This window comes from Erinaceus europaeus, chromosome 8 (genome assembly GCF_950295315.1).
Source record: "Erinaceus europaeus chromosome 8, mEriEur2.1, whole genome shotgun sequence".
Classification (NCBI taxonomy): domain Eukaryota; kingdom Metazoa; phylum Chordata; class Mammalia; order Eulipotyphla; family Erinaceidae; genus Erinaceus; species Erinaceus europaeus.
In genome coordinates, this window is record NC_080169.1 from 92,311,380 (window position 1) to 92,334,117 (window position 22,738).

A 22,738-nucleotide genomic window follows, 5' to 3' on the forward strand; every position below is an offset into this window, starting at 1 on the left:
CATTATTATTAAAAAATAAACTGTTAGTGAAGTCATTAATTCAGATGATAACGCAAACAGCAAGAGCTTTTGTAGACAGTTTAACTTTAGGCATTATTTAAATTCATTTCTTTACTTCAATTAATTTTTTGACTCATTTTCTTGTGTTCTATTTCAGTATAGGTAAATATAAGTATAGGAGATATCAAATATATCAAGAAAGCTAAAATGATATCATAATGGAGATGACTCAATTATAGTAATTTTGCAGAAGATGTTTCCTTTGGCTGCTGGAACAAAATAGGACATTGTACAAAGTTCATCATAACATGTAAGTTAATTTCTACTAGACTGTGACATGACAGTATATGGCACATTGCGCAAATCTGAGGAAAATGAAAATACTTTCTTCAAAATACTTGGTACACATCTTTATACTCTCAAAACACTTCTCATATAATTTAGAATCTATTCAACTTAATTTTTCTATTACATATAAGCAGTATTTTTGATTAGGTGATAATCAAAAGTACTTTTATATAACAGAATTTTATTATTAAAAGTTACAATTTACATGATGACAAAGTGATAATTTTGAAGAAAGATAAATTGGAACAAAATGATCTCAACTCTCTAAAAGTAGAGGAAAAAGCAGGCTAATGGTAAGTAAAATGCTCAAACTACTTTCCCATCGTCTTATTTTAAAGGCAAGTAAGTTATTTTATAAGAGAAATTATTTTACCAGGCAAAAGTATATGTTTTGCTTTCCATGTTGAAGAATTTGGAGAATTTCAGCTAGATCCAGTAAAGAAAAAGAGGAAGCAGTAGCTTAGCTCAGAGTTTATTACTACTAAGACTAGGCTAACAAAAACCCCCAATAGGATGGTTTCTTTCATGAGTTGGTGTATAGACACTCGCTCATCCACCCAAACAAACAAGCAAATAAAGTAAACACACAAAAACCACCGAACAGAAATTACTAGCACCTCCTCATTTCTGGTGCTGGAATAGGTTATCTTCCTCTTTTGGTGGTGGAGTATGGTAGGTCTTGAGAAAAGTCAAAGGTAGGTTAGCTTCTTCCTCTCTCTTCAACAAACCAAACCAAACTGATCTCTTCAAAATGGGGGCATGGGGGGAGCAAAGGGGGGTGGGAAGGAATTATGTGTGTGTATGTGCACAATAAAGTCTGAATTTCAAAGATGTCTTTCATTTTGGAAAAGTTAATTTTATAAAACAACTTTGTTGACTATTCACTTTTCCTTTCAGAGGATGACAAGGAAGGGGGGTTGTAGCTTGCACTCAAGCTGGGCTATGGCACTGCTGCTTTACTCTTTGCTTTGGTCTACCCAGGAAGAAAGCAGTAAGTGTATATTCTACAATTTTGTTTCCTACATCAATCCATGACAGTAGCCTACCACTTTAACAAAAAAATGTTTTGTTTTGTTTTGTGTGGTTCATTCAACTCCTGTAAGGGCATGCATTACTCACTTCATTTTCTTGAGCTATCTCCTTTAAAGCAAAAATAAAAAGGAAAGGAAAGGCTAGGGTTGACTCTGTGAGACCCCTGTATTTATTCACACTTATTGTGCATGACTGTAGACTGGTAAATCATATTAGCAGCCCGTCTCCCCATCAAGCTGCTACTTGCTTTCCAGCCCTGGGAAGGTTCAACAAATCAACAGGAGCACGGAAAACAGAACATCAGTCTAATCTAGTGTTTAAGGTGAAGTTTTCAAACCCAATCTAAGAAGATCTTTAGAGCAAGCAACAAGCTGAAGGGCTCAGAAGGTGGTATTGACAATGAAAGAGTGTTGAAATATTGAGAAGCGCAGCACTTGTGCATTTTTAATAACAAGAGGGTCAACAAGGACACAGCTCCCTCAGTGCCAGGAGTTGCCACTGACTATGGAAATTGCCACACTAGGGCTATAAACGCTTGCAGTTCATCAGCTTTCTTAAACAGTTCATCAGCTTTCTTAAACACCCTGAACCCCCTCCGTGGACCTTTAGTCTTGAATTAACAAACCAAAGCAATGAAAGAGGGTGCAGTCTGAATGGCTGGCATTGATCCCCAACTGTGTCAGCACTGCTACAGGCCCTGAAAAACTCTCTCCATTGTCAATAGAAATTGACAAACCTCCTCTCCTAAATAGTGCAGCTGAGCCGAGCGGGATTCATGCAGCTGTAAAGGGCTCTGCTCTAGGGGCCGGGGAGCACTAACAATGGAACAAGCATGAGCTCTTTGTCAGTCCCAGACTCGGCAATTTTCTAACAAGGATTAAAGTTGTTTCTCCACAGTGCTGGTGAAAAGAGAATTAGCAACATATCGTGCTTTCTTCATGCAAGTTAAAGAGAAGTAGTTAAGGAATTTCATTATTCTGGGGACTAGGGGAAATACAAAACAAATATATTAAATATGCACAACTCCTCCTTTCTGCCTAATTTATAACATTTTGAGGATGATTCAATTAAATATAACACTTACTGCCTGGAAACAAGCACTTCACATTTATTTTGGAAGTTTTATTTTTTGAAAGTCCAGCTGCTTGCCACCTGGAATGAGGTCTCAATACGTACTAATGCACAATGCCTTTAGACCCTCTGTGGCTGATATTCCTAAATCTGAATCACAAGACCACATAGGGTTTATATATCACGGCTGCTTCAAGCAAATGATTTCTGTCAGAATGTGGTTTCTGATGATGATGGCAAGGTAAAAATAGCTGCTTTGCTAGGGAACAAATCTGTGATATATTTTCTGCTCAAGTGTTTAGCTTTTTATTGATTATGAATTGGTACAACTAGTTGATATATTTTCATTCTTCTCCAGCTATGCTTGTCTCACTAGGTGAACAACAGGGAAGAAAAAAAAATCCAACAATCTTTAGTACACTAAGATATGGAATGGGCAAATGTCCACAACAGGTATGCATTTCTTCATTTATTTCAAGAGAAGCTCTCTGTTTTATCTGAGATGAGTCACTGCATTGAAATGAAATGCCATCTACAAAAACCTCACCTTAGGAAATATGTACCTATTAAGTGCTAAGTCGAAGTGAATGAAAGAACAAATATAATTTTTGGAGTGCCGGCTATTTTGATAAATATAAATCATCCTTTGTGGTCATTTTGTAGTTTTAGAGAGCAACAAAGTATTTAGAGACATTAATGCCCTGTAGTTTCAATAATGTATGAAAAAGTAAAGACAAATGCTTCATTTTATATTGAAGGTTCCTTTGACCAGCAATACCATCTATTAATATAAAATATTGTTATCCATCACTTACCACTTCTAAACATTAAAATATAAATTTTATACTAATATAAATTCGAGATGGAATACCAACATTTTTTTTGTCTATTCAAGGCATCCTACTTAGCCTCACCAAACATGATGATTTTGAAGTTTTAAGTCTGAACTTTTTCTTGGCATGGAATAACAGGAATAAGGGCTATACTTAAGGAAAACTGAAACCATACTATTATGGTTACAAATACAGGAAATGTTCAGTCCAATCTACAGCTATCAACATTCCTATCTAGATGCTGAGATGCTCCTATGGTCAAGACAGTCTTGCAACTGGACATGGTCACAGAGGACAGTCAATAAAACAGAGAAGAGCATCAGCATAGCTGAGAGTGTGCATAGTAGTAGCCACTTTAAAGCTTCCATTTGTTGATCGAACCTGTCACCTGCTTTCCCAAGTGTAATACGAATGATATGTGCTATAAATTAGTTTTTAAAAAGTACACATTTATGCCATAAAGACTGTCATTAGAAGTAATACAACTTACGACCCTACTAAAAATGAACCAGAAAGCCAAAGAATCATTTTAATGATATGTAAAATAGCTCTATTCTTTAAAAAATGCAAGAAGAGAGTTGCAGTATTTATTATTTGTGATTTTTTTTTACCTTACTTTGTTCTCTTAAAAAAAAATCAAAGTGAGCTACCATTAGTCTTATTACTCCACTAATTTTAAAGTTTGAGTATACTGGCATTTCTTCTTTGAAGATCTTTCATGAGTTCAAGTATCAGTTAAAATTTTTATTTAATTACCATAACAATTCTCATTTTTATATGTGAAATCATGTATATAGGCAGGAAACTAAGTTTATATTGTTCAAATTTATTCATCAAGTATAAGTGCAGAGTTTAGATTTGTAACTTCTTTTTTTATTGTTGTAGTTATTAATGTTGTCATTGTTGGATAGGACAGAGAGGAATGGGGAGAGGAGGGGAACACAGAGAGAGGAGAGAAAAATAGACCTACAGACCTACAGACCTACAGACCTGCTTCACCGCCAGTGAAGGGATTCCCCTGAAGGTGGGGAGCCAGGGCTCGAACTGGAATCCTTATGCCGGTCCTTGCTCTTTGCTCCATGTGAGCTTAACCCGCTGCGCTACCACTACCGCTGGACTCCCAGATTTGTAACTTCTATCTATGCTTCAGCATATGTGCTCATTACTACTAGATTATTCCACTTCCTTACAGGAACAGTTTGGGTTTCTGGTCCAGCAAGCTAATTGCTAATTTTTTAAAGGATAGTTTGATGTTTCTGTTAGACAAATAAGAATAACTTTATCATTCCTGGTTTTTACTGATACCACTGTGACGCAAGATGGTAAGCAAAATAAAATTGTTTATTAATAGCTTTAAAGAAGCCATCATGTCTTTTTGCTCATTAATGAGATTCACATTTCCAAAGACCAGATACATTTAAAAACCAAAATAGATTAATGTAGATACATTTTTGAAGAACTAGATTCTCTGTTTAGATAGGCAATTCAAATGTCTTTTATACAGTGTACTTCCTATATATCCTCTTCATAAGACAATTTAAAAAGGCAACATGGGGGAGTAGGGTGATAGTGCAGCGGGTTAAGCTCATGTGGCGCAAAGCGCAAGGACCCGCATAAGCACCCCGGTTCGAGCCCCCTGCTCCCCACCTGCAGGGGAGTTGCTTCACAGGCAGTGAAGCAGGTCTGCAGGTGTCTTTCTCTCCCCCCTCTGTGTTCCCCTCCTCTCTCCATTTCTCTCTGTCCTATCCAACAATGATTACATCAATAACGACAACAATAATAACTACAACAATAAAACAAGGGCAACAAAAGGGAATAAATAAATATTTTTAAGAAGGCAACATGGATGATTCTTGATTTATTCCTAATAGCACTTGATCATTTATTTCCCCCAGAGCTCCAGAGCTCTGGGCTTTTTTTCAGATAAACAGAGACAGAGGGAGTAGTACTGGGAGAGAAGGAATGTCACTACAGTACCAAAGCTTCCTTTTGTGTGATGATGAAGACTACTTGGGGTTGAACTTGGGTGACAGGCATGACAGACCTGAGGTGCGCAGTCTAAATGACCTATCTCATTGGCTCTTCATCTCTATTTTTTTAATCCACATCACAGAAGCACTGTTCTCTTTCTTTGTTTAACGAATTCACATCACAGTGATTTGAATTTTTCAATTGTCAGGAATTTTACAGAGAAGAAATCATGAGTACTCTGAAGTCTTGTGAAAAAATGTACAAAAGTACTAACATGTGAGGTTTGGTATTTATAGGACTTGACTAAATATATGTTGAATGTGGAGGACAATTTCTTACCCTTGAAATCCTAAATTTCCCTTTTTTCATATTTCCTCTTTTAGAAAAAGTATGGCTATAGTAACCAATTATTGTTTAAGATAAATTAGACCCTCTTAGTTTACAAAGCAAAATAAATTACACCTTAAGACAAACTGCATAAAATAAGAAGTGTATACATTCTTTTATTAGTTCATTACTAAGTCCAAAATTCTCTCATTTTAAAATGTCCTGAAAGTAACAACAGTAATTTGTCTTCTGACATACTTCAATGAAGAACATTAAAGTCCATGCAGTTCTTAACTATTCATTATCAAGTAGAAAAGTGTCTCTGCAGACTGGGAATATGGATCGACCTGCCAACGCCCAAGTTCATCGAGGAAGCTATTACAGAAGCCACACCTTCCACCTTCTGCAGCCCATAGTGACCCTGGGTCCATATTCCCAGAGGGATAAAGAATAGGGAAGTTATCAAAGGAGGGGATGGGATATGGAGTTCTGGTGGTGGCAAATGTGTGGAATTGTACCCCTCTTATCCTATGGTCTTGTCAATATTTCCATTTTATAAATAAAAATTATATAAATAAAAAAAGAGACTTGTCTGATTAAGAATAGAAAGAGGGTGTGTGTGTGTGTGGGGGGTGACACAGTGGATAAGGCACTGGATTCTCAAGCATGAGGTCTCAAGTTCAATCCCTGACAGCACATCTACTAATGTGATGTCTCTCTCCCTCCCTCTCTCTCTCTCTCTCCCTCTCTCTCCTATCTTTCTCATTAATAAATAAATAAGATCTTAAAAAGAACAGAGAGGGGAAAGAAAGTAGAACTTGGACTGGGCTTGGTATATTGCACCAAAGTAAAGGACTCTAGGGGAAGGCTTTCAGGTCCTGGTACATGATGGTGAAGGAAGACCTAGGTTGGGGGTGAGAGTATTTTGCAGAAAACTGAGAATTCTCACATATGTATCAAAAACTATATTTACAATCCCTCAGCAAAAATACATTAATAAAAAAGAAAAGTATCTGTGTATCTTTACTCAGATTCTTTTCCTATGAAAAGATTAATGGCGATAAAGTGAAATTTTCAGATGAACAATTGTTTTCCTTCCTCCTACTTAGTGACAAGTGATAGAATACATACTGGCCTGGCTACTCTTTTGAACAAAATAACTAATTAATGGTAACTTGTACTCAATAGTAAATTCAGTTATACTGATACAGGTACCTATTTGGGATACAGACTTAAATTCTATAAATGATTAATTTGGGCACCATGACAAATTTATCTAGTTGATTCATTTTAAATACTAAACATAAAATTGTGGTTAATCTTTCATTTAAATCAATAATGTAGGATCTGGATAAAAAAAAAAAACTTTTGGGACTGTTTGCTTTGAGATAAAAGGTATGTCTGGAGAATTAACAAGTCTTTTTCCTCCATTTTCTTTTTATAAAGTGGGATTCAGTCCAAAAGTAATTTTGGGGAATGTTACAAGGAACTGAAGTAAACAATTGCTTGTCTCCAGCTCATGGTGTACTCCTACTGGAAGAATTTTAAACAAAAGGCATGATGTGTACCTCTGCAGGATTTTGAGTTTCTCAGTATCTTTGGTTTCAAAGTATATCATTTCCTCTATCAGGACCTTATCTCCAAGTACATCCCTGTGATCAGATCGAAGATAACCTTTATGACTCAACCTTACCATTACGTCTGCCATGAAGCCAATACTTTTTCCTTTCCTTTTTCCTTTCCTTTGCTTTGTTTTGCTTTTTTTCCCCTTCCTTTCCCTTCCTTTCCCTTCCTTTCCCTTCCTTTCCCTTCCTTTCCCTTCCTTTCCCTTCCCTTCCCTTCCCTTCCCTTCCCTTCCCTTCCCTTCCCTTCCCCTCTCCTTTTTTTTTTTTTTTTTTGTAACCTGGGTTATCATCAGGGTTTGGTGCAAGCAATAGAAATCCACTGTTCTGGAAGCCACTTTCTCCTATTCGTTTTTCCTTTCTATTTTCATTGGATACAGAGAGGGAGGGAGGGAGGGAGGGAGGGAGGGAGAGAGAGAGAGAGAGAAGAATAGAGATACCAGAACTACTTCACTGCTTGTGAAGTATCCCTCCTGCAGGTGGGGAGCTCAAATCCAGGTCCCTGGCTGGCCCCTGCCAATACCATTTTTTATTAGGTAAAATTAGATATTCTAGTATTCTCTGCTCCTATAACTCTCTCTGTATAGCAGCTTATAAAACCATTATCAACATGCTATAGGTCTGCCTCAATCAGTTACAACCATAATGCAGCAACCATGATCTATTCTTATTGGTATCTCCAAGCCTTAGAAGAATATCTAGAGGGAGTCGGGCAGTAGCGCAGCGGGTTAAGTGCAGGTGGCACAAAGCACAAGGACCAGCATAAGGATCCCGGTTTGAGCCCTTGGTTCCCCACCTGCAGAAGGATCACTTCGTGAGCGGTAAAGCAGGTCTGCAGGTGTCTATCTTTCTCTTCCCTCTCTGTCTTCCTCTCCTCTCTCCATTTCTCTTTGTCCTATCCAACAACGACAACATCAATAACAACAACAATAATAACTATAACAATAAAAAACAACAAGGGCAACAAAAGGGAATAAATAAATGAATATAAAAAGAATATCTAGAATACAGTATGCACTATATTTTTGTTGAATAATGGACTGTCTTTACAATATTTGGAAGTATATATTAGTGTTAGGACAGATTTCTAATGAAGAAAAGATAGGTGAGTTACCAGTCATATTAATTGTTAACTTGAATTGACTATCTTTATCAACTGAAAAATATTGTAATAAATATTAAAGTTCAAGGATTGAACAAAAGTAAACATTTGCACCTGGCTAAAGAAATTTAAGGGGGCCAGGTGGTGGCACACCTAGTTAAGCACTCACATCCCAGTGATACAAGACCTGGTTCAAGTCCCTGTTCCCCAACTGCAAGGAAAAAGCTTCACGTGTGGTGAAGTAGAGCTGAAGGTGTCTCTCTCTATTTTAATTTCTCTGTCTCTATTAATAAATAAATGAAAATATTAAAAAAAAGAAACAGGATTTTTTTTCTTTTTTTTCCCCACAGAGCACTGATCGATCAGCTCTGGTTTATGGTGGTGCGGGGAGATTGAACTTGGGACTTTGAAGCCTCAGGCATGACAGTCTCTTTGCATAACCATTATGCTATCTACCTCCCAAAATTAACAGAAAATTAATACAGAACTATAATAGAATTTACAATGTATCAGTCTAGGGATGACAATATGGCTCATCTAGAGAGAGTACCAGCTTTGTCGTGTATCTGTCCCGTGGCTGAGCCCAGCCTCAACCATACAGGAGAATATTTCAGTTCTGTATTATCTTTCCTTCAATCCCTCTTTCTTTCTGTCTCTTTTCTTTTCTGTTTTTATCACTAAGTGATATGTTCTAGGTTCCTTCTGTTTCCTGCTTTTGTGAATTACTTTTTGATAGAGACAGAGTGACAACGAGGCAGTAAGAGACAATGAGAGAGACCACAGTACTGAAGCTTCCTTCAATTTTATGGGGGCTGGGCTTGAACCTAGGCCCTGAACATAGCAAGTAGCACAGAATCCAAGTGAGCTACTCACCAGCCCATTTGTGACTATTTTCTAAAGGCATACTAATATAATAGCTGTGGCATTGTAGAATTAAGTCTAAGAGGTGTAATAACTCTTGTAGGAGTTAGTATGATCTTTTAAGCAAATGATCCACTAAGGAGGGATAGAGTGTACCCTTATTTCATAGTCACCATACTGATATTTTAAGCATTAGAGCTAGTTACAAACTTTGTGTTTGCCCTGTATTTGGGCAGAAAGTTTTATAGCACACACCTAGAACACAGAAATGCATACACATACATACATGCCTGAATCAACAAGTACATTTAATAAGCACTATCACTTATTTTTAGAGTGTGTTGAGTTTTAGTTCTACATAATATATATATATATATATATATATATATATATATATATACATTTGGAACATAATTTGATATATCTGTTTTGTAGGTGAAAGTGCAAGTCATTTTTATGTGAGAATTAAAAACTTTTTTTTTCAAAAATTTTAGTTGGTCATAAAAATGTAAGTTCCTGTAGGGCAAGAACTTGGCCTATAACGCTCAGTGTTGTATTCCCAACCTCTAGCACAGTGCATGACCTTTAGAAAATGCTCAATAAATAGAGGTTGGAGGAATAGATGATTAATAAGAGGGGTTTCAATTTCCTATCTTAATTAAAATCCTACTGAGTCATTGTGAGAGATAAATCAAACTGTGCTGGAAAAAAAACAATGCTTATCCACTTAATCTCAACCTCTGCCATTAAACCTTTTATTGAGTAATTGAATGATGAATTGGATCTATTTGCCAGACCTTTAATATGCACCCAAAACATCAAATGAAGAAGCATTTTATATCAGAAATCATACACATAATATGCACATAATTTGGGGAGTCAATGAGGGCAAAACCAATAAAAAGTAATATGGAGAATATGTGGAAATAGATTTATGAGGATTAGTAGAGCACAAGTGTGGGAAAGTTATATATTAGAATAATAAAAAGGAATATGGTTTGAAAGAATCTTGTCCAGCCACATTCAAATACTGCATCCTATTTCTGACTCTAAACCCTAAGCATGACCAAGAACACTTTGCAAAGTTTCAAAGGACAACCACAAAGATGATTAAAGGGCTAGAAGTGGGGGCTATGAAGAGAAGTTAAACAAATAGGGATTATTTACCCTGGAGTAGACAAGTATGACAGATGCCCTAATAATAGTCTTCATTTATAGGAAGGATTATTCCACAGAGGATACTAGCTACCTGTTTTTTGTTCTCTACTCAGAGGAGGAGAAGGGGGAATGAGTTTAAAAGATACCATGAAAAATTTAGGTGAGGCAGGGACAAGAACTTTATTTCTGAGAAAATATTTTCCCCAGATTAAGTTAGCAAAGTGTAGATGGTCTCTTAAGTAGAACTGGCCTGAGATCAGCAAATTGAGGGCTATAGTTCAGGATGTAGACATAACTTTGGAAATTATTCTTTTATAGAGTTTCAGTGTATTCAATAGGCACATCAAGTGTTTGTTTTTTAACCATAGTAGCCTCTTCCTTACATGGGTTATCCTTTTTAGTTATCCTTTGGATTTATTTAATAGTGGCAATCTGGTTTCCACTGCTGTGCCCACTTGTGAATGGCGGCAACCACGTAGACAGGCTGCAGGAAAGACTTGCACAGGAGGTGACTGACAGATGGGGAACACAAAAAGGCACTACAGAAAAGGGCCTGAAAGCTGCACAGGCCATTTGCTTATGAAGTTAGATCTGAAAAGAAAAGTGGTAACTACCAGTTCTATGAAAACATCCAACTGGTCAACTTACATAGCTGCTGATCTCCATAGAGGCCTGGGCCTTTTCATTAATAAGTGCAAGCATGCAATATCACTTTGGAAAAATAAGACTTTGCAAGAAGTCAAAATTTGCAGACCATCTTACAGGTGAAAGAAGCATGCTATCAATCCCACATAACATGAAATACTTCGTATGCTTCTTGCAACTACTGTCATTATCTTTTATAAAATCAGCAGAAGGAGAATTCTAATTTCTAATTTCTTTAGTGATTACTTCAGTATAGTAATTCTTATGGACACTGGTGAGTGAATGCAAACACACACTGATGCATTTGACGTTCATGAAATTTCTTGCTTGAAAATGAAAGTTTTGTCCTCTTCTACCCACCAAAGATGATTTTACCACTGCTAAGAGAGTTAAGATGATTAACATGATTTTCCCTTTGCAAGCAAAAACCTCCTATCAGTTAACATGTGAGATGAAAAAAAAAATCCTGAGCACAATTAAAGGTGAGTTAAGGCTTTGGCGGAAATCTAAAGAGCATCAGCAAATCTGAGCACTGCTCAGCTTTTGAATTGCTTTTCTACTTCTCAGTTCTTTTAAATGGTTTTCTATGGCAGGAACATTTTTCTTAATTAGTCACAGCTAATTAGTGTTCTGGCATAGACAAGTAATCAGAAATGTCAGAGCTGCAAGGCTACATCTCCCTAATCCTTTGATAATAATTTAGCCTCCTGGGAGGGCCCCAAGCTGCGGTAAGTAGTGACTGACAATAAGGCAAAATTAGGTGGGCAGCAGACCATTAGGATAGAAAAATAAAAAGCACTACCCAATCCTGCTGAGCACCATCAGGCAACTAACTGCACTGCCAGATGAGGTGCCTGTTTAAGCCTGTGTTGTTAATTAGCTGATTCTACCAGACCTGCCACATATGTCCAGGTGCCTCATGCAAAGATGTGTATTTCTGGGAATGTGCCAAATGACAATTGTGCTCCATGATCACATTTCAAGAACCTAAGTACGAAGTCCACATAATTCTTGAAGACTCTTTTGAATTATCAAAGAAATAAGATCAATAAGCTACAATACATTTTCTTGTTGAGTTTCTTTTACGTAATTAGGCACGCTTATCTCCAGTTTCTCAGGTCTTAATTCACCAAGAGCTTAGATTCAAATGAGGGTGTTTGGCCGCCCTCAACTGCGTCTGGACTTGCCAAAGCTACTCTGGCACACACCACACATCAAAAGTAAGCCTCTTTTTTTTTTCTTCTTCTTTTTTCAAAAATAAATTCTTACACTTACAAATAATAACAACATAAAAATAAGGATTACTAGCAAAAGTGAACCAGACAGCTGTAACATGAGAACAGAGGTTTTAAAATGAAATAAATGTTAAGGGAGAAAAAAAGAGCCTCAAGGAGCAAGCCCTGGTTTGACATTTATGGAGGCAGACAAAACAACATACAGAACAAGTTTCATTATGAGTATCTTAAATGAAGTCAAACAACTTCAATGGGAACCCAAACACTTTAGGCAAAACACACAGGAATATGCACGATTAAAAAAGGAACAATGCCAGGAAGACAATATGCCGAAACAGCTAAACACAGTGCTACCAAAGTGAGATGTGAAATCAGTGAAATGCTGCTCTTATAACCCAGAGAGTCAAACATTTTATCAAACTCTGTACACACTGAGGGAGCACAGTGTACACCATGACAATGTTTAGAAATAAATTACCTTTAATAGCCTCCAGTATAGTACATCATTGAATTTATATTACCCATACTTTTCTACTGATGGAAAAGTACAACTGTGGGCATGACACAGGAAGGTCATGGTGCTAACTTTTAATTCTGGGCACTGATATTACTGATATTAATCATTACTAGGAGTAGTGGGCCAATAGTTAATGTTTTATATCTGAATATTTTGTATATAGTGACAAAACCAACAAGAAAAATATCAATCAATACTAAGTAGTCTATATGACAACTATACAATCATCTGAAAACAAAGATCACTGAAAAGAGGGAAGATGCTAGTTTAAAACTGAAATTCATGTACACAAGCACACACCTATAACCTAAAATTGTAAAGAATATCCAAGGAGGCAAAGAAGTCTTAAGTCTTAATGAATACCATCCTGCATCCTTAATAAACATACTGATAAGATGCACAATGAAACAAATCCATGCCCCGAAAGTATCACAGCAGTGTAGATGTTCAGTTCGTTTTTTTTTTTTTGCCTCCAGGGTTATTGCTGGGGCTCAGTGCCTGCCTGCACTACAAATCTACTGTTCCTGGAGGCTATTTTTTCCTTTTTATTGCCCTTGTTTATTGTTGTTATTATTATTGTTGTTATTGCTGTCATTGTCATTGGATAGGACAGAGGAGGGGAAGACAGAGAGGGGGAGAGAAAGATAGATACCTGCAGACCTGCTTCATTGCTTGTGAAGCGATCCCTTTGCAGGTGGGGAGCCAGGGGCTGGAACCAGGACCCTTACACTGGTCGTAGCACTTTACACCATGTGTGCTTAACTTGTTGCACTACCGCCAGGGCCCCCAGATGTTCAGTTCTAAGTACACTCTATTGAGGAATCATGGAAAGAAACTTAATTAGTATTTAATCTTACTCTGTTCTCTGGATTTCAACTATTCTTAGAAAATGACCATGCTAGTAAACTGGATCTTTATGTTAAGAAGAATGGCATGGGGACCAGGGAGATGACACAATGCCTGTGAGATGACTCCCATGCAGAAGGTTCCAGGTTCAATTCCTAGCATTACCATTAGTCAGAGCTAAACAGTTCTCTGTTACACACACACACACACACACACACACACACACACACACACACACTCCATACCATTTTAAGAAAAATGGTATTCATCTTATGAAAGATGAAAGTTTAGACACCAGTGTGAAACACTCAACTAAAAAAATTCTGAAATTTCTCTTCTTTGGAACTATAGAGACAAACATAAACATATAAATGCCAAATTAGGGGGTTCAGGCTGTAGTGCATTAGGTTAAGTGCACGTGGCACGAAGCGCAAGGACTGGCTTAAGGATCCAGGTTTGAGCCCCTGGCTCCTCACCTGCAGGGTAGTTGCTTCATGAGCGGTGAAGCAGGTCTGCAGGTATCTATCTTTCTCTCCCCCCTCTGTCTTCCCCTCCTCTCTCCATTTCTCTCTGTCCCATCCAACAGCGATGACATCAAACACAACAATAACTATAACAACAATAAAACAACAAGGGCAACAAAAGGGAAAATAAATAAAAATTTAAAAAATGAATTCCAAATTAGTTTTATATTGAGAATCACATTGATTTTTAGTGGTTTCATTTTTTATCTGTTTTATCTTACTATGTCTTTAGATGGTTACTAGGTATATTTATATATTGCTTAGGTTAATTTTACTTAAAATGTTTAATTAAGGGCTTCTTTACTAGAATGTAAGAATTCTTTATATAGAAAACCCCAAGAAATGAATCCTTTGTAAAACACTGTTTGGATGAGTATAACTGATTATCTATCATTTAAAGAATTATTTTTTAATTTTACAAGATATTGTAACAATATAAAAAAAATCTTGAGATGAAACGCCTCAACAATTAAATATTTAATCAGTTTATAACACAAGAGAATGTTTAATCTGCATGCTTTACCAATTAAATTTTGCACCCTGATGCGTCTTCAGCAACATGAGTGCTAAAATGAGATTGTTTCAAAGGGACTGAAGACAGGCAATGTCCAAGAAATGTGCAAGGTTTTAGAGAGTTAGATAGGGTTAGTTTGCACCCTAGAAAATGAGATGTGCTTTACTCAACCCCTAACTGCAATATTATAATGTCTTGGACATTAGGAAATAATTCCAGAGGTTGTGCTTGCGTTGATCAGTATAAATGTTAATTTTGACTGCTGACAACATCCTTGCTTTACAGCCCAGAGATATCAGGCTCTCAAGAAATATGCCCAGCCACATATGCGCCTGCAGTTTACACTACATTTGGAAACTGGAGAATGTGAGGAGAAACATCAGAAGAGGCACTAAATGGAACTTAGGTATTAGAAAATCTTCGTCATATATTCATACTTGTTTAGAAAAGTTGAGGAAAGTTTTGATTTCATAGTAAAATTTCAGAGATTGTTGATCGGGGGCCGGGCAGTCGTGCAGCGGGCTAAGTGCACATGGCTCTAAGCTCAAGGATCCCAGTTCAAGCCCCTGGCTCCCCACCTACAGGGGTGTCGCTTTACTAGTGGTGAAGCAGGTCTGCAGGTGTCTATCTTTGTCTCCCTTCCTCTCTCAACAATGACAGCAATGACAACAATAATAACAATGCAACAAAAGGAAAAAAATAGCCTCCAGGAGCAGTGGATTCCTAGTGCTGGCACCAAGCCCCAGTAATAACCCTGGAGGCAAAAAAAAAAAAAGATGATTGGTCATAATGTATTATATTTTGGGATCCAAACAGGTAAACGTTCTTCTGGTGCATACATGACCTTTCGTACTATAAATGAATACCTTTAGTATTCTCTGATTCAGATAAGGCACACTGAAAACTGAAATTGTAAATTTAATATGTAGGGTGCTAAATTTAGCATGTATATACTACAGTCATTCGAGAGACACAGAAGGTCTACTTATATTCTGGTCACTAAGATGACAACACAAGTTTACTCCACCTATTTAAATTGGGATTCAGACCCAAGGTGATATTGATAGTCACATGGTACCACTGTTCTTTCATATATAATCTCTTTTCTATTTTCTCATCTACTAAATTTACTTTTGTTTTGCTTTATTTTATTTTAACACCAGAGCACTGCTGAGCTCTGGTTTCTTGTGATGTAGGGGACTGAAACTGGAACCTTGGAACCTCAGGCATCAAAATTCTAAAAAAAAAAAATTTTATTTATTTATTCCCTTGTGTTGCCCTTGTTGTTTTATTGTTGTAGTTATTATTGTTATTGTTGATGCTGTTGTTGGATAGGACAGAGAGAAATGGAGAGAGGAGGGGAAGACAGAGAGAAGAAGAGAAAGATAGACACCTGCAGACCTGCTTCACCGCTTGTGAAGCGACTCTCCTGTAGGTGGGGATCCAGGGGCGGAAACTTTTTTATATAACCGCATTATCCTGCTCACACTAATATTTCTTGAGTGGAAGAATTGCTACTCTGAGAGTCTCTTAAACAAGATGCAACATGCATCCACTTGGTAGTTTTTGTCACTATTGATAAAGGCATATTCTGCATGTATGTATGTATGTAGTAAACTTAGTTAAGGGTTGAAACCTGCAAGGGAGTTAAAAACTCAGCCCACGTTTTACATCAGTTTCTCCAGTTTTGTTTGTATCTACTACACGGAGTCTTAACAGGTGATGTAACGTGAAACTCCAGACAGTTAATAAAAGAACTATAGTTGGAGTCATGGCTGGATTCTTGGTTCACCTCTCTTCCAATAGCCCCGTTTCCCACTTGACATTTTGTGTGTTTCAGGTATGGCAGATATGAAATGGACTTTGAGATCAGAGACAAAATTTCAAAGTCTGATTCAGCACTTTATAAATTAGGTCTTTTCTCTGAGTAGGAGATTCCTCAATCTAACAAATGTGGATTAACATGAGGATGGTGACCCACAAGGACCCTGGGTCCATGCTCCCAGAGGGATAGAGAATGGGAAAGCTATCAGGGGAGGGGATGGGATATGGAGATTGCGTGGTGGGAATTGTGCGGAGTTGTACCCCTCCAACCCTATGGTTTTGTTAATTTATCCTTTCTCAAATAAAAAATAAAATAAAATAAAATAAAATGAGGATGGTAGCATTTAGCTGAAAAGGTTGGAACTGATAGAGATAAAACATGAAGCACATTTCCTGATACACAGAAGAAGGGATTCTTAGGGGTTTTTTTTTGATTATTGGAAAAGATTAGAAATGTAACTTAAACAATTTTATTAACAGAATATATCTGCTATCACTTCTTCATCCTCTTCTGATATTATTTATGTTTTAAGTAGGAAGTATAATTTTTTAATATTTATTTATTTTCCCTTTTGTTGTCCTTGTTGTTTTTATTGTTGTAGTTATTATTGTTGTTGTTATTTATGTCATTGTTAGACAGAACAGAGAGAAATGGAGAGAGGAGGGGAAGACAGAGAGGGGGAGAGAAAGACAGACACCTGCAAACCTGCTTCACCGCCTGGCTTGTAAACTTGCAAGTGGGGAGCCGGGGGGCTCGAACCAGGATCCTTGAGCTGGTCCTTGCACTTTGTGCCACCTGTGCTTTACCCGATGCACTATTGCCAGACTCCCAGTAGGAAGCATTTGATAATGTAGCATTTATGAATTCAAGTAGACTGTCTCAGTATTTGTCAAAACAGTAACTTTTTATGTTAAAAAGGTACTATTAGGGGCCAGGTGGTGGTACACCTGGTTGAGTGAACATGATACAGTGTGCAAGGACCTGAGTTCAAGCCCCTGACCCCCACCTGCAGAGGGAAAGCTTCACTTGTGGGGAAGCAGGGCTGTAGGTGTCTATCTCTCTACCTCCCCCTTCCTCTCAATTTCTCTCTGTCTCTATCCAATAATAAACAAATAAAAATTTTAAAAAGGTACTCTTAGTTTTAACATTTCAAGATTTGATGGAAAAATCCAAGATTATTCTATTCATGGCCTTTAAGAGAATATAAAAATTTAATATTCTCAGGAGCCAGGCGGTAGCGCAGTAGGTTAAGCACACATGGTGCTAAGCACAAGGACTGGCATAAGGATACCAGTTCAAGCCCTTGGCTCGCCACCTGCAGTGGAGTCACTTCATAGGCGGTGAAGCAGGTCTACAGGTGTCTGTCTTTCTCTCCCCGTTTTCTCCTCCTCTCTCCATTTCTCTGTCCTATCCAACAATGATGACATCAACAACGACAACAATAACAATACAACAACAAGGGCAACAAAAGGGAAAATAAATAAATAAAAAATCTTTAAACACAAACAAAAAAATTTTAATATTCTCTTTAAGATAGATTTTAATCACCTCCCTCTATGAGAACTAAAAAAAAAAAAAAAAAAAAAAGTCCTTAAAGCTAGAACAATAGGACTACAAGGTACTCAGGTATCTGGGTTCTGGAATGTGCGTTGTACATGAGCAGTTACTGTTATCACTTGTAGATGCATTCCTATAGCACATTAAGCTACAACAATGTTTTTTTTTTTTTTCCCCAAGCTTATTTACTGGTACAATTACTTAAATTGAACCCTAGGGTTCTCTACAAGAATTACGAACAATTGAGATGTTTAAATGATCAAAAACTTTCAAGAGCAGGGACAATACAAGTAATTAGTTGTTTTGAAGAAAAGTTTCAGATTTTTCCATAGCCTTTTCTAGGCTATTAGGCAGAAAAGTGATTTTTTTTTTCTTTTCCTGAAACCCATGGGTTCTTTTCCTGCTTCCCCTCCCCTCCCCATATTTTGGTATTCAAGGCAGAATAAATATTTGTTAGCTAATTAATTGCTTTCTATGAAAATATTTCTGTATGTTATATCACAGAAATACAAGTTAAACAAGTAAATTTTGCCTGGACAAAAGGCATGTCCTTCTTATGGAACTATATACTATTATGCTGGATAACCAGAAAAGGTGGCCTCTGTACCCTTAGCTGGAATGATTAAAACCACAGTACTGTCTTATTACAGTGTGTGGGTGTGCACAGTTCCCTCTGCATCAGAAGTTAGGGGGGGCTCCATTTCTTTACTTACTCAGGCAGTACTCTAATTGGTATAGCAAAAGTTTGTCATGATGTCTGAATAAAATCCTTTTCTTCAACTTTTATCTAGAATAGACAAAGGTTGCTAACAGTATTTATCAGGTCATTATTTTCAACTGTTTCTTGACACCTAACAGTATTATTTTAAGCTCCAGCCAAGTGGATTGTCAATAATTATTTAATGTCTTGCAGTAATGATCTGTTGCTTAAGATACACATCCTATTTTACCTTTCAACACATATTTGATAACCTCTCATTTACTAACTGTAATTGTGGCAAATTTAATCTTGGTTAATTAGGGGCTCTTAGAACTTCCTTAGACATGTTCTTCTCAATGACATATCAATAAAATGAAAGTATACTTTTCATTTTTAATTATAGTAAAAAACTTTGTGACTTAAATATTAGAATGTTTAAGGATTTCATAACTTACTAATAGCAAGCACCATGTTCTGCTGGAGATAAGCAAACTGACAAATACCTTCATGAACAGAACATAATGGTTGCTTGCTAAGGGTTCAAATGCTCAGCTATTAAAATGAAAGTATAGTTTACCAAGACAAGCTAGCTCATCATTTTAATGTTGGTCTCCTTGTGTCTACTTTAGTTGGCTCCATCTACCATAGTTGCCATAAAAATAAAAACTTTAAAAGAAAGTTGGAGCATAAAAGGGAGTTGAAGTAGGGAGTATATTGCCTTTTTAAAAACTGACTAAGGGGGCTGGATGGTGGCATACCAAGCTAAGCACTCATACTATCATGCACAAGGACCAGGGTTTGAGCTTGAACTCCCCACTTGCAAGGAGGAAAGCTTCACAAGTAGTGAAGCAGGTCTACAGATGTCTCTTTCTCTCTCCCTCTCTACTTACCCTCCCATCTCAATTTCTCTCTGTCTTATCAAGAATAGTAGAAAGGAAGAAAGGAAGAGATGGAGAGAGAAAGAAAGGGAGAAAGAAAAAAAAAAGGAATAAAAGAAGCTGCCAGGAGCAGTGGATTCCTAGTACCTGCAGCAAGCTGCAGTGGCAAAAAACACACAAACAAAACAAATGTTTTACAAGACAGTTGGTACTACAAAGGTACAGTCTCACATCGCCCCTCACAACCAAAGGTGCCAATATACCTCAACAAATTGCCACCCCCCTCCACTTCAGGTCATATGGGGGAGGAAAAGAAGTTCTACCTTTGTAATGAATTGATGACTAGTTAAACTTTGTAGTAAATACATGATCAAAATAAAGCACTGAAGATATTTAAAAAAATACACACATTTATCTGTCTATAACAACTTTCTGAAGAATGACTACCTTGTCTTTCACAGAACAGGTGCTTTGGCTTTACTGAAAAGAAAATTAAATGAGATTAACATCAACTCAACTTTCCTTTTCTGCTCAACACTTGAAAATTACCACATAAGCAAAAATGTAAAAGAGAACTCAGAAGTACATATGTTTGTAAATTCAGAGAAATACCAAATGCAAGTAGAAGTTGCTAATATGGTTTCAGTATTTGTAAAAGAGCCAGCTGGATGGATGATAATTTTTCTACCCCTGCAGGGCATCAAAGCTTTTAGGAAATCATTCTTTTCACACATATTAACACTTAGCTTATTAAAACAGATGATACTTTTATTGTAAAAACAGTCTGGGTGGAGGCTCGAAACATTAAGTAAGAAAGATAAGACTTATTTTGACCACCCAATCTGACAAACAGTGAACACTGGTAAGACAGACCATGGTGGAAATGATGACGTAGCAGGACCTTCTTTAACTGCCACAGCTGAAGTGTCACCACGAAGCCCGTGAATTGCTGTTATGAAAACATTTGCGGTGACTTGCATAATTAAATGAAACTGCTAGGAAAGCATTTCTAAAATTCAGGAAAGATGTACATAAATAAATGCAGTTCAAAGCAAATATTATATCTCAGAATCAGTATCCTGGTGAATTATGCAGTTAAGCTACAACGCACCACTTCCTTTGTACTGGTAGTTAATTACAAATGAATGACAACACTCTTATATAAATTGACTGCTCTCTTAGTCTCTATTACAAAATAGACAATAAATGAAGACCATGGTCATGATACCTAAGCCCACAATGTCCTACTTCTAGGAGTTGCGATGTCTGAATGAGATTCTGCAATATTATACCTATTTGCATACACCAGTGCCTTATAGCAAGAAAAACAGGTCAAGGGCAGGGGAAATAGCCTAGTGGCTATGCAAAAACTCTTGTCCTCTGGCAAAAAAGAAAAAAAAAAATGTCAGCAGTAGTAGAGTAACAGATATTTGACTTTATAGGAGCTTATTTCTTTAACTGAAGAATATAACGTTGATTTTTTAAAACATTGATAGATTGGGCCAAAATTCCATCACAATGTGATTGACTCTGTTTATGGAATGCTGCAAAGGCAAGTGAAATAATGTTCTACATAATAGTTAACTGATTATTCTCTTACTTGTTAAAATTGACTTTAGAAGGTTTTTGAGACTCATTCTAATAACAACAGTTTTTACATACAAGAAGCCAATTCTACTTCAATTCCTTATGAGCAGTCAAAGAAAATCATCAACTATCTTAGCCCCACAGAAGAGAAAGGCTAACAAAAGAGAGAGAGCATGCTTTCCAAACATACCAGTTGAAAACAACCTTTCCCATAAGAGAGTATCCAGGCAGCTAGAATACAAGGGTTGTTACTTACATCAAAGAGCTTTTCTATATACATTTCTTCATTGACCTTTTCTCGAAGAATATCCTGGTTTTGCCGAACAAACATGATATAGGTGTCTGCCAGATCCATTCCTGGCTTCTGGTGTGAAAGAAAAGCAAGGGAAATAAAATGGCATCAGGACTTGACTGTAAAAATACTTTAGTCGGAACCCTGGCAAATCTTTTACTATGCTATTTTGAGAGCTACACAAGTAAAATATGTTTAAAATGAGCGTTTTTAGCAAATAGAATTAAAGTAAATAAAAGTTCATTATTGGCATCTATTACCCAAGGTCCTAATTATTCATCATTATTAAAGTGATTAGGAATATGTGCTAGTAATCTAATAGGTATCTTTTATCCTAAATGGCTATCTTGAAAGATATTTGTCATGGTCTGGGAGGTGGCTCAGTGATAAAGCTTTGGACTCTCAAGCATGAGGTCCTACGTTTGATTCCCGGCAGCACATGTGCCAGAGTGATGTCTGGCTCTTCCTCTCTCCTATCTTTCTCATTAATAAATAAATAAAATCTTTAAAAAAAGATATTTATCAAGCAGTATAAGTAAGAAAATTAAAAAATATCCACAGGCAATATTCACTTTCTAAATATCCATGTAATTTAATGTTCATTATTTCTGCCTGGTTTATCTACATATGTTAAAAACAAACAAAAAATTAACTTTACTTGGGTTGTCTTCCTCAATTATGATGGGTGCTTCAAGAATACAAACTAAAATTTCCTAATAACCAGAGGGAATATTTATTAGGAAGATATTAGGTCATACTATAGTTACTGTATTACCAAGTGAAATATAAGCAAAAACTTGTATTACTCACTGTTTCTACCTAATGATACCTATCATCTTAAGAATTTATTTTGTTTCAGAAATGCAATAAGAATAATTCATGGAAAGGTGTGGATAATTATACAGAGATCTGACAATTTATATCTTCAGTATCAGAGAAGCAAGGGCAATTAATATAACTCCCTCTTTCTATAGACTCTACAGAATTAGACAATATCTTTAGACCACCTGCATGTTAGCTGTTGGGTTCAGGTAAATTTTAGTAAAGTCATGAGTTTCTTGGAATATACCTAAAAAAGACTTCCTAACTTTTTCAAAAATGGAGACCTCAAGTCTCATCTGCTATATTCTTACCTTTAGGTTACTGATTATTAAACATTTTTCTGCTTTATGTCTTACTGCTTTTCAGACACCAAGTTGCAGATGCAACCATGACACCAACCTGACTTTCCTGGGCACAGGACCTTATCACTGTGTCCTGGAACACGCCTCACTAGAGCCCTGCCCCACTAAG

The 22,738-nt window shown here is 36.8% G+C and overlaps 1 protein-coding gene across 9 annotated transcripts in view; it reads right to left on the reverse strand.

Annotated features, from left to right (window-relative positions):
* CADPS2 (calcium dependent secretion activator 2) overlaps nucleotides 1-22,738 on the reverse strand; it is a 614,124-nt gene that overhangs the window by 9,750 nt on the left and 581,636 nt on the right. For all 9 annotated transcript variants that reach the window (XM_060196497.1, XM_060196496.1, XM_060196500.1 and 6 more), the window contains one exon: nucleotides 21,410-21,517. In XM_060196497.1, the coding sequence (XP_060052480.1) occupies nucleotides 21,410-21,517 (108 nt within the window). The remainder of the gene's footprint in view (nucleotides 1-21,409; nucleotides 21,518-22,738) is intronic.